Here is a 12,126-nt window from a genome sequence, read left to right on the forward strand (position 1 = left end):
AAGGGGGCACTGGGAGAGCTGGGGAGGCTGGGGGGTGGACACTGGGGGCACCAGGGGGTTACTGGGAGTGCTGGAGGGGACTGGGAGTGCTGGGGGAAAGAACTGGGAGCACTAAGGGGGCACTGGGAGAGCTGGGGAGGCTGGGGGTGGACACTGGGGGGCACCAGGGGGTTACTGGGAGTGCTGGAGGGGACTGGGAGTGCTGGGGGCAGAACTGGGAGCACTAAGGGGGCACTGGGAGAGCTGGGGAGGCTGGGGGGTGGACACTGGGGGCACCAGGGGTTACTGGGAGTGCTGGGGGGCAGAACTGGGAGCACTAAGGGGGCACTGGGAGAGCTGGGGAGGCTGGGGGTGGACACTGGGGGGCACCAGGGGTTACTGGGAGTGCTGGAGGGGACTGGGAGTGCTGGGGGAAAGAACTGGGAGCACTAAGGGGGCACTGGGAGAGCTGGGGAGGCTGGGGGGTGGACACTGGGGGCACCAGGGGTTACTGGGAGTGCTGGAGGGGGACTGGGAGTGCTGGGGGGCAGAACTGGGAGCACTAAGGGGGCACTGGGAGAGCTGGGGAGGCTGGGGGGTGGACACTGGGGGGCACCAGGGGTTACTGGGAGTACTGGAGGGGACTGGGAGTGCTGGGGGGCAGGACTGGGAGCACTAAGGGGGCACTGGGAGAGCTGGGGAGGCTGGGGGTGGACACTGGGGGCACCAGGGGTTACTGGGAGTGCTGGAGGGGGACTGGGAGTGCTGGGGGGCAGGACTGGGAGCACTGGGGAGGGACTGGGAGAGCTGGGCAGGCTGAGGGGGTGGACACTGCGGGGCACCAGGGAGTTACTGGGTGTGCTGGAGGGCAGAACTGGGAGCACTGGGGAGGGACTGGGAGCACTAAGGGGGGACTGGGAGTGCTGTAGTGAACTGGGAGCACTAAGGAGGCCAGCAAGGGGGTTACCGGGAGCACTAGGAGCCCCGGGGCAGAGTTACTGGGAGCACTGGGAAGGTCGACTGGGGGAAACTAAGAGCTCTGGGATGTTACTGGGAGCACTTGGGAGGCACTGGGGGTTACTGGGAACACTGGGGGGAGTCACAGGAAGCACTGGGAGGTACTGGGAGCGCTGGGGGTCCTGGGAGAGCACTGGTTTTACTGGGAATGCTGGGAGGGCACTGGTGGTTACTGGGGGCATTACTGGGAGGGCCCCGGGGGGCACTGGGAGCACTGGCTGACGGTGGTGTCCCCGCAGGCGCCATGTTCCTGGCCGAGGGCCCCTGGGCGCTGGCGGTCCCGGGACAGCGTCCCCCCCACGCCCCCCCTGGTGAGCACCCCGTGTCCCCTCGGGTCCCCCCATGTCCCCCTCCGTGTCCCCAGGTCCCTCAATGTCCCCTGGGTCCCCTCCATGTCCCCTGCAGGTCCTCGTGTCCCCCTCAAGGTCCCTCCGTGTCCCTCAGTGTCCCCCCATGTGCCCTCGTGTCCCCCCAAGTGCCTCCAGTCCCCCCATGTCCCTCAGTGTCCCCCAGGATCTCCTTGTGTCCCTACCATGTCTCTCTGTGTGTCCCCAGGTCCCTCCACATCCCCTTGGTGTCCCCTTGTGCGTCCCCTTGTGTCCCCACCATGTCTCCACCATGTCCCCCATGTGTCCTTGGGTCTCTCAAAGTCCCTTCATGTCCCCATATGTCATCATGTCTCCACCTTGTCTCTCCCCAGATCCCCCGTGTCCCCATGTCCTCTCATGTCCCCCCGCATGTTACGCCAGGTGTCCCCCCACATCCCCTGTGACTCTGTGTGTCCCTCCGTGACCCCGTGTCCCCAGGTCACACCATGTGTCCCCTCACATCGCACTGTGTTCTCTGTGTCCCCATGTCTCACATGTATCTCCCCCATGTTCCTCCACGTGTCCCCCTTGTCACACCACATGGCCCCCCACGTCCCCATGTCACTCAATGTCCCCCATGTCGCTTCATGTGTCCCCCCATATCCCCATGTCACTCTGAATGTCCCCCATGTCCCTTCATGTGTCCCCCACGTCCCCATGTCACTCCGAATGTCCCCTAGCTCTCTCCACATGTCCCCCATGTCACTCCGTGTGTGTCCCCATGTCCTCATGTCACTCCACGTGTCCCCCATATCACACTGCATGTCCCCCACATCCCCATGTCACTCCAAATGTCCCCCATGTCCCTTTACATGTCCCCCATGTCACACCGCATGTGTCCCCATGTCCCTCTGAATGTCCCCCATGTCCCTTTACATGTCCCCCATGTCACACCACATGTGTCCCCATGTCCCCATGTCACTCCAAATGTCCCCCATGTCCCTTTACATGTCCCCATGTCACACCACATGTGTCCCCATGTCCCTCTGAATGTCCCCCATGTCCCTTTACATGTCCCCCATGTCACACCGCATGTGTCCCCATGTCCCTTTACATGTCCCCCATGTCACACCACATGTGTCCCCATGTCCCCATGTCACTCCGAATGTCCCTCATGTCCCTTTACATGTCCCCCATGTCACACCGCATGTGTCCCCATGTCCCCATGTCACTCCAAATGTCCCCCATGTCCCTTCACGTCTCCCATGTCACACCGTGTGTCCCCCCACATCCCCATGTCACTCTTGAATGTCCCCCGTGTCCCTCCACGTGCCCCCCATGTCACACCGTGCGTCCCCCACATCCCCATCTCACTCCAAATGTCCCCCACATCACTCTGCATGTGTGTCCCCGTGTCACTTCGAATGTCCCCATCTCTGTGTGTCCCCCCACATCCCCACGTCCCTCCGCGTGTCCCCCATGTCCCTCTGCATGTCCCCAGCGTCCCCACACCCCGTCCCCCCCTCACTCTTCCCTCTCTCCACAGCCCCCGGCCCTGCCAACCCTCCGCGACCGTCCCCGGTCCCCACGTCCCCGCTGGCACCAGGGGCCCAGCGCTGCGGCGACGGTGGTAAGACCTTCGGCGCTCGTCACCCACCGGCAGGGACACAAGTAGCCCTCGGGGACACCGAAACGGGTGCCGGTTGTCACCAAATCTGCCTCTGGGCAACCCTGTGGCCACCAAAACACAAGAGATTGGAGAATCCCCTTAACTCTGCCCGTCACCGTGGGAATGTTGGGGAGCCACCACCAGCGCTCTGGCCTTGTCATCCACCGGTGGGGACACAAGTAGCCCTCGGGGACACCAAAATGGCTGCCGGGTGTCATCGAATCTGCCTGCAGGAGCCCCAAAGGACCCCAAAATATGGACGTCGGGAATCCCCTTAACTCTGCTCGTCACCATGGGGACCTCGGGGAGCCATCGCCAGCGCTCCGGCCTTGTCACCCACCAGCGGGGACATGAGTCACCTCAGGGACACCCCAAACTCAGCTCCGGACACCCCGCCCCGGCTCTGGACCCTCAAGCCCCCACCCTTGGGCTCTGTCTCCCCAAATTCGGCTCTGGACGCCCCCCTGCAGCCTCTGGGACCTGGAGACCCCCCCCATCCCCTTAACTCTGCCCCTCGGGGCTCCCCGCAGCCCTTGGGTGAGGCTGCAAAATGGGGCAAAAACCTGCCGAAATGGGGAAAACTGCCCCCACCCCAAAATATGATGCAGGGCCCCGCCGTGGGGGGAGTCGGGGCAGGACGGCGCGGAGGGGGTTAACACCATCGAGTTGCGGTCCTCCGAGCGGCCCGGAGCGGCCCCTAGCGGTGCCCGAGCGCTTCCGGGGGCGCGGGGCGGTGGCGGCGGCTCCGCGGCGGTTAGGTGAGGTGGGGGCGGGGGGACGGGGACACCGGGGGGCACCCCGTGGAAGGACACCCCGGGACCGGCCTGGAGCCCCCCTGGGCCCCCCTGTGTCGCCCTCCCACCCAAGTCCCGACCCCCCCTCGGTGTCGCCCCCCCGTCCCCGGTGCCCTTCCCACGTCCGGTGGCCCCTCCCGGGCTCCCCCCGGTCCCGGGACACCCCCCGCAGTGAGCCCCCGATGCCGCCCCGGTCTCTCCTCCACGCTCACCCCTTTTGGGGTCCCTTCCCTCCCGGTCTGGAGGTCCCCCACGTCCCCCTTCACCCTCGGTGCACCTCCATAGTCAGTTCCCCTCCCCCGTGCCCCCCAAGATCCCCCTTGTCCCACCTCCACCTCTGTCCCCCCAGGACCCCTCCCGGGTGCCCCCCCCAGCACATCCAGGGCACCCCCCAGTCTCTCTAGCCCTGGCAGAGGGTGGCCCCCCCCGCGTTCCCACCCCGGCCGCCTGGGTCCTCTTTTGGGGGGAGGTGGGTGCTGACCCCCCACCCCACATCTCCCCACAGGCCATGGAGCAGCCAGAGGAGCCGCCCGGCGACAGGGACGGGGGGACGGTATCCGGCACCCACGGAGGTGAGCCCTGCCCAGGAGGGGGTGCAGGGGGGGCACCGCAAAGCATCATGGGACAGCAGAGGGGTCCAAGGTTGACCAAAGCAGGTCCATCTCATCCAGGTTCCTCGTGGGTCCCCCCAGTGAAGTCTGAGGACCTCCAAGGATGGAGACCCACCACGTCCCTGGGTCTCTTCCCCAGCTCCATCCCACCAGAGTGGGACACACACACACATGGGACCTCTGAGGGGTCCTTGCTCCAACCCAACCCAGGTCCATCCCTGACCTCCGTGTTCCTCCTGGTCATCTCCAAATGCAATTTGGGTCTGAGAGGGCACCCTATGGCTTGGGAGGCAATATGGGAGATCCGGGGGGCAGTGAGGGAGATCAAGGGGTGATCTGGGAGATCTGAGGTGATCTGGGAATTCCGAGGATCAATTTGGGATACTGGGGGCAATTAAGAAACCCAGGGAGGGCAATTAGGGATTCCTACGGTGACGCCCATCTCCATGTCCCCACAGGCACCATGAAGTCCCCAGAGATGGACACCCCCGGGAGCCTGGTGACGTCACCACCGCTGCCCCTGTCACCCGCCCTGGGCTGGCCCTGGGGACTGCCCCCCACACCCCCCCCGCGTACCCAGAAACCCTACAAGTGCACCGAATGCGGCAAGGCCTTTGGGCAGAGCTCGCACCTGATGCGGCACCTGGGCACCCACACGGGCGAGAAGCCCTACAAGTGCAGCGCCTGCGCCAAGAGCTTCACCCAGAACTCCAACCTCCTGCAGCACCAGCGCACCCACACCGGCGAGAAACCCTACGAGTGCAGCGCCTGCGGCAAACGTTTCGGCTGGAGCTCCAACCTCAGCCAGCACCGCCGTCTCCACAGCGGCCAAAAACCCTTCCAGTGCGGCCAGTGCGGCAAATGCTTCGGTGAGAGCGCCCGTCTGCTCGAGCACCAGCGCACCCACACCGGCGAGAAGCCCTACCGCTGTCCCGATTGCCCCAAGACCTTCAGCCGCGGCTCCCACCTCGCTCGCCACCGCCGCCTCCACGCAGCTGAGCGGGGACCCAGTCCGGCCCTGGCGGTGCACCGGGGGCTCTGAGGGGCTCCCCAAGGAGAAGGGAGGAGGTGGCGGAGCAGACGATGGTGCTTCTGTGGTGACCATGGGGATGTGGTTTGACCTGCTGGTGCCCATCATCAACAGAAAGATTCATGGAGAACCCATGACATGGTCAATGGCTGCTACAGCCCTTCTGTGGTGGCCGTGGGGACGTGGTTTGGCCCCGTTGGCGCCTATCGTCAATACAAAGACTTCAGGAAGATCTAGGATGTGGCTAGTGGTTGTTACAGTTGTTCTGTGATGGCCGCGTGCCCGTGGGTTGGCCCTATCGGCACCCGTCATCAACACAAAGACTGCAGTAGGAGCCACGACATGGCCAGCGGCTGCTACAGCCCTTCCGTGGTGGCCACGGGGACGTAGTTTGGCCCACTGGCACTCATTATCAATGTAAACGACTTGGGGAGGACCGACGATGTGGCCAATGACTCTATGACTCTTCTGTGGTGGCCATGGGGACATGGTTTGGCTCCATCAATGCCCATTGTTGGCTTGTGGGGAACCCATGTAGGCAAAAAGCCACAGGACTGGGGACAAACGTGGACGCAAAGAGTTGGGGAGGACTCATGATGTGGCCAACGGCTACTGCAGCCCTTCTGTGGTAGCCATGGGGATGTGGTTTGGCCTTTTTGGTGCCCATCACCAATGCAAAGGCTTGGGAAGGGTCCATGACTCGGCCAATGGCTACTACAGCCCTTCTGTGGTGGCCACAGAGATGTGGTTTGGCTCCGCTGGTGCTCATTGTCAAGACAAAGACTTGGGGAGGGCCCATGATGTGACCAATGGGGATGTGGGCTTGCCCCACTGGTGCCTCCCATTGGCTCGTGGAGAAGCCACGTGGGCAAAAAGAGATGACATTGGGGCTGAAGGTGGACACAAAGACTCGGGGGGGACCCATGACATGGCCCAATGGCTACTACAGCTTGTCTGTGGTGGCCACGGGGATGTAGTTTGGTCCCATTGGCACCCGTCATCATCACAAAGACTTGGGAAGGTCCCATGACATGGCCAACAGGCTACCATGGCCCTTCTGTGGTGGCCACATGCCTACGATTGGCACCCACTATTCAGTAGGTGAGATGTCATGTGGGCAAGCAGTGAGGAGGGGGGGAATTTTTAGGGAAAAAAATTGCAATAACAGCACTAAAACGGTCTTTAAAACCCGCGTGTTGATTTTCACCACCCGCCGGTGCCTCTAAGTCTGTTTAACCTCCCCCACCACCGCGGTTTGGGGGGACGGAAACCACATCGCCAGGAGGGGACAAGTGGGTCGGACCCCATCTCCCTCCATCTGTCCATCCAGGGCATCAAATCCATGGCTGGGGTGAGGTCAAAGTCCTCCAGGTTTCACCCTGGGGTGCTCAGACAGCCCTGGGGGCTCATCCACAGGCACGGGGGAGCCCCAAAGCCCACCCCTGAGGCAGTTCGGGGGTGACAGAGACCCCCACGGGGCACCCTCATGCCGTGTGAGTGGGGCCGGCACCCGCAGCCTCGGTGCCTGGCCACGTTGTCAGCCCACCTTCAGGTGGTGGCGGCCCTGGCGGTGGCCCCGGCGGTGGCACGGGGTGGGTGGCAGCGGCGTGGCGCTCAAGGAGGGTGCGGTGGGAAAAGCCCTTGGTGCAGAGGCGGCACTGGAAGCGCTCGGGGCGGTGGGTGCGCATGTGGACGTTGAGGGAGCTCTTCTGGGTGAAGCGTTTGCAGCAGACACCGCACTGGAAGGCGCGGACACCCGTGTGGGTCACCATGTGCTTCAGCAGGTAGTCACGGAGTGAGAAGGAGCGCCAGCAGATGGAGCACTGGTGGGGCTTCTCGCCTACAGAGAGACAACCGTGGGTCAACTTGGATCAATATGGGTCAACACGGATCGATATGGGTCAACACGGATCAACGTGGGTCAACATGGATCAATAGGGGTCAAAATGGAGCAACACGGAGCAACACAGGTTGACAGGGGTCAACATGAGTCAACATGGATCAGTACAGGTCAGCATGGATCAACATGGAGCAACACAAGTTGACAGGGTCAACATGGACCAATACAGGTCAACATGGAGCAACATGGACCAATACAGGTCAACGTGGAGCAACACAGGTTGTTAGGGGTCAACATGGACCAATACAGGTCAACGTGGAGCAACACAGGTTGATAGGGGTCAACATGGACCAATACAGGTCAACGTGGAGCAACACAGGTTGATAGGGGTCAACATGGACCAATACAGGTCAACGTGGAGCAACACAGGTTGATAGGGGTCAACATGGACCAATACAGGTCAACGTGGAGCAACATGGACCAATACAGGTCAACATGGAGCAACATGGACCAATACAGGTCAACGTGGAGCAACACAGGTTGCCAGGGGTCAACATGGAGCAACACAAGTTAATGGGTGAACATGGGTCAACACAGGTCAACATGGAGTGACATGGGTCAACATGAGCCAACACAGATCAACACAGGTCAACATGGAGTGACATGGGTCAAAAGGGAGTGACGTGCATCGATGAGGGTCAACACAAGTCAACACGGGTCAACATGGTCATCATGGGTCAACACAGGTAACATGGAGCAACATGGGTGAACATGGACCAACATAGGTCAACACAGGTCAACATGGGTCAACACAGACCAACACAGGTCAACATGGTTCCACTGGTGAGCATGGAACAACACGGGTCAGCACAGGTCAACATGGGTCAACAGATCAACACAAGTCAACGTGGAGCAACACAGATCAACGTGGGTCAGCATGGATCCACAGGTGAAGATGGATTAACGTGGGTCAACAGATCAACCTGGGTCAAAATGGAGCAACACAGAATGACATGGGTCACCACTGGTCAACACGGGTCAACATGGGTGAACACAGGTCAACACTGCATCAACATGGGTCAACACAGAATGACACGGGACATCATGGATCCACAGAGGTCTACGTGGGTCAAAATGGAACAACATGGAGTGACATGGGTCAACATAGATCACTAGGGGTCAACATGGATCAACACAGGTCAACATGGATCAACACTGGTCAGCACAGGTCAACAGGGGTCAACGGGGGTCAACATGAGGCAACGCAGATCAACATGGGGCAGCAAACATGGATCAACACGGGTCAACACAGACTGATGTGGGTCACCACATAGTGACACAGGTCAACACTGATCAATGTGGAGCAACGCAGGTCAACATGGATCAAGACAGAGCAACATGTGTTGACATGGACTGACACGGAGCGACAGGGGTCAACACGGGTCAACACAGACTGACGTGGGTCACCACATAGTGACACGGTCAACACAGTGACACGGGTCAACACTGATCACATGGAGCAACGCACGTCAACACGGAGCAACACAGAGCAACATGTGTTGACATGGATTGACGTGGAGTAACACGGGTCAACACAGGTCAACGTGGGTCCCCGCCACATCCCTGTCCCCATCCCTCCACACCCCCATCCCCCAACGTCACCATCCCAGTGTCCCCGTCCCCCCACGTCCCCGCTCCCTCACTGCACCATCCCCATCGCCCCACATCCTTGTCCTCCCAACATCTCCCCACCCTTCCACGTCCCCACCTCCCCCCACCCTCACCGTCCCCATCGCATCCCCCACAAGGGACCCCAGGGAGCTGGGTGGGCCCCGTGTCCCCCCCACCGTGTCCCCACCCCGGTGTCCCCTCACCGGAGTGGATGAACATGTGTTTGGTGTAGTTCTTGCGGGAGCTGAAGGTCTTCTGGCAGTGGCCGCACTGGTAGGAGGGCTCGGGGCACCGCGAGGGGCCGGGCTGGGGCACCTCGGGGGCCGGGGGGATGCCCCCCCCGCTCAGCCCCCCCTCCGCGCCCCCCTCGTAGAGCGGCGGCGGCGGCGGCGGCGCGAAGCCAAAACCGTTGCCCCCCGTCACCGCCTTGGCACCGAACGCCGGCGCCCGGCCCAGCGCCTCCAGGCTGCAGTCGGGCCCGAACTTGCCGCCCTCCTCGCCGGGCCAGGGGGGCAGGAAGGCGTCGGTGAAGACCTCGGGGGCGCCGAAAAATGGGGGCTCCTCAGCAGCGAAGGGCAGGGGGGCGAAGCCTTCCTCACCGCCCGCGGTGCCCCCCCCTTCCTCCTCTTCCTCCTCCTTGACCGGCAGCTGGAGCCGCAGCGGTTGGCGCTGCTTGCGGCTGTGGCAGCTCGGCGCCGGCTCGGCTGGACCGAAGCGGACGTCGGGCTCCGGCGGTGCCGGCACCGGCAGAGGCTTGTGGCGGGGGTCGGCGGGCGCCGGGACGGCCTCGGGGCGGGGCGGGCGGGCAGGGGGCAGCGCCTTGGGACCGCGGCTCTGGGAGATGATCTGGGTGCACTCGTCGATGACCGTCTTGATCTGGAGGATGGAGGCGGCGGTGAGGATCTGGAGAGCTTCCGACTGGGCCACCACCAAGCAACCGCTGTACATGAACTCCACCAGCTGCCGCACGGCTCCGCTGGGGACGACGGGTGGCACCTCGATGGCCGAGTGACCCAACAGCAGCTTGTCGTGGAAGAAGGGGCTGCCGGCGGCCAGGACGCAGCGGTGGGCCCGTAGGGTGGCCTCCCGGATGCGAACGGTCACGTCACAGAAGTGGCCGCCCAAGCGTTGCCCGTTGAGGGTCTCCAGGAGCGAGCGGCTGAAGTTCTGGAGGTGGATGTAGTGGACCGCCTCCGCCATGGCCGCGGGGACGGGCGCTGGCGGGGACCGGGGGGTCGTCGGTGAGGTCTGGAGATACCTGAGAGAAGAGCAACAGGGTTTGGGGACATCATATGGGGTGTCACCAGGGGCTGGGAACATCAACATGGTGTGGAGAAGCCACAAAGGAATCACCAAGGGCTGGGGACACCTTATGGGACATCACCATGGGCTGGGGACATCAATGTGGTACGGAGAAGCCACCAGGGCATCACCAGGGGCTGAGGACATCAACGTGGTGTGGAGAAGACACCAGGGCATCGTGAGGGTCTTGGGACACCACTGAGGACATCTCTGGGGGGGTTAAGGACACATCTGGGGACATCAACGCGGTGTGGAGAAGACACCTTATGGGATGTCACCATGGGCTGGGGACATCAACATGGTGTGGAGATGCCACCAGGGCATGACCAGGACCATGGGACGCTACTGAGGACATCTCCGGGGGGGTTAAGGACACAGCTGGGGACATCAGCGTGGTGTGGAGAAGACACCAGGGCACCACCAGGGGCTGGGGACACCTTATGGGGTGTCACCACAGGCTGGGGACATCAATGTGGGGTAGAGAAGCCACCAGGGCAACACCAGGATCATGGGACACCACTGAGGACATCTCCGGGGGGTTAAGGACACAGCTGGGGACATCAACGTGGTGTGGAGAAGACACCTTATGGGATGTCACCATGGGCTGGGGACATCAACGTGGTGTGGAGATGCCACCAGGGCACCACCAGGGGCTGGGGACACCTTAGGGACATCACTGGGGGCTGGGAAGACCCGGTGGGGTGTCACCAGGGGCTGGGGACATCGACGGGGGGGTGGGGAAGCCACCGGGACGTCACCAGGGGCCGGGGGACACCTTGTGGGACGTCACCGGCTGCCGGGGAGAGCGCTGATGACATCACGGGGGCTTGGGGACGCCTGACAGGGCGTCACCAGGGGCCGGGGACACCTCACGGGACGTCACCGGCGTGTGGCGACACCCGGGGGACATCCCCCACCCCACCCCCCGCCCGCGGGCCCAGGCGTCCGGCCCCTCCCCCCCCAAGGGACCCGGGCGTCCGGGGGGCGGGGCGGGGGCGGGGCCGCACTCACCTCCGCGCCCGCCGGAACCGCCGCCGGCCCCGACACCCGGAAGCGCCTTCGCCGCCGCTTCCGGCAGCCCGGCGCGTCACTTCCGGGGCCGCGCGCCCGGAGGGGCCGGAGCGGAAGTGAGCGGGGACCATAGAGCGGGACGCGGCGCGGTCCTCCCGCCGCCCCCGCACCATAGAGACGGGGCGGGAGCGGCCCGGCCCCTGCCGGGACCCGTAGGGGGCCCGCGGGGGTCTGCAGGGCCGCCGGCCCCTATAGACCCCCATAGGGACCCCCCTGGGGCCGGGATCCCCTGTAGACCCCCATAGGGACCCCCATAGTGCTACAACACCCTACAGACCCCATAGGGACCCCCGTAGGGTTGGGAGCCCCTATAGACCTCCATAAGGACCCCCACAGTGTACGAGTGCCTATAGACCCCCATAGGGACCCCCGCAGGGCTGGGATCCCTATAGACGCCCATCAGGACCCCCACTGGGCTGCAGTCCCCTATAGACGCCCATGGGGACTCCCATACAGTCTGAAGCTCTATAGGACCCCACAGGGACCCCCATAGGGCTGGGATCCCCTGTAGAGCTCCATAGCTCTCAGTAGGGTTGGGATCCCCTATAGACCCCCATAGGTTCCGCATAAGGCTGCAGTGCCCTATAGACTCCCATAGGGCCACGATCCTCTATAGACCCCCAGAAGGGCCCCCATAGGGTCACAGTCCTCTACAGACCCCCAGAGGGGTCCCCATAGGGGCCAGGATCCCCTAAGACCCCTATAGATCCTGGGTGCCTTATAGATCCCCATGGCATTCCTCATAGGTCTGGGATCCCCTATGGAGCCCCACAGGAATCCCTGTAGAGCCTGGCCCTCCTATAGAACTGCGTAGGGGCCTTCATGCCCTAGAGA

The 12,126-nt window shown here is 63.1% G+C and overlaps 2 protein-coding genes across 3 annotated transcripts; one reads left to right on the forward strand and one right to left on the reverse strand.

The window, feature by feature from the left end:
- The first annotated feature begins 1,237 nt into the window (after positions 1-1,237).
- LOC140644618 (uncharacterized) lies at positions 1,238-6,560 on the forward strand. Its single transcript, XM_072847638.1, has 4 exons — positions 1,238-1,307; positions 2,851-2,934; positions 4,273-4,339; positions 4,837-6,560. Exons 3-4 carry the CDS (start codon positions 4,276-4,278, stop codon positions 5,418-5,420), a joined length of 648 nt encoding a protein of 215 aa, XP_072703739.1. The 5' UTR covers positions 1,238-1,307; positions 2,851-2,934; positions 4,273-4,275; the 3' UTR covers positions 5,421-6,560.
- A 22-nt stretch (positions 6,561-6,582) lies between these two features.
- Positions 6,583-11,295, reverse strand: ZBTB45 (zinc finger and BTB domain containing 45). Of its 2 annotated transcripts, none has more exons than XM_072847622.1 (3): positions 11,233-11,295; positions 9,123-10,177; positions 6,583-7,248 (listed from the first exon to the last, which is right to left on the reverse strand). In XM_072847622.1, the coding sequence occupies exons 2-3, from the start codon at positions 10,117-10,119 to the stop codon at positions 6,893-6,895; spliced, it is 1,353 nt and encodes a 450-aa protein (XP_072703723.1). In that variant the 5' UTR covers positions 10,120-10,177; positions 11,233-11,295; the 3' UTR covers positions 6,583-6,892. The 2 variants fall into 2 exon arrangements, with proteins under 2 accessions (XP_072703723.1, XP_072703725.1); XM_072847624.1 differs by lacking the exon at positions 11,233-11,295 and adding an exon at positions 10,273-10,324.
- Between the last annotated feature and the right edge of the window lie 831 nt (positions 11,296-12,126).

The sequence above is a fragment of the Ciconia boyciana genome, chromosome 28 (assembly GCF_034638445.1).
Source record: "Ciconia boyciana chromosome 28, ASM3463844v1, whole genome shotgun sequence".
NCBI lineage: Eukaryota > Metazoa > Chordata > Aves > Ciconiiformes > Ciconiidae > Ciconia > Ciconia boyciana.

Bases quoted from the DNA above. Each gene is read 5' to 3' on its own strand.
- LOC140644618 (XM_072847638.1), top strand. From the start codon at position 4,276: ATGGAGCAGCCAGAGGAGCCGCCCGGCGACAGGGACGGGGGGACGGTA. The intron at 4,340-4,836 runs GTGAGCCCTGCC...ATGTCCCCACAG, and splicing joins GGTATCCGGCACCCACGGAG to GCACCATGAAGTCCCCAGAG.
- ZBTB45 (XM_072847622.1), bottom strand. From the start codon at position 10,119: ATGGCGGAGGCGGTCCACTACATCCACCTCCAGAACTTCAGCCGCTCG. The intron at 7,249-9,122 runs GTGAGGGGACAC...GTCTCTCTGTAG, and splicing joins ACACATGTTCATCCACTCCG to GCGAGAAGCCCCACCAGTGC.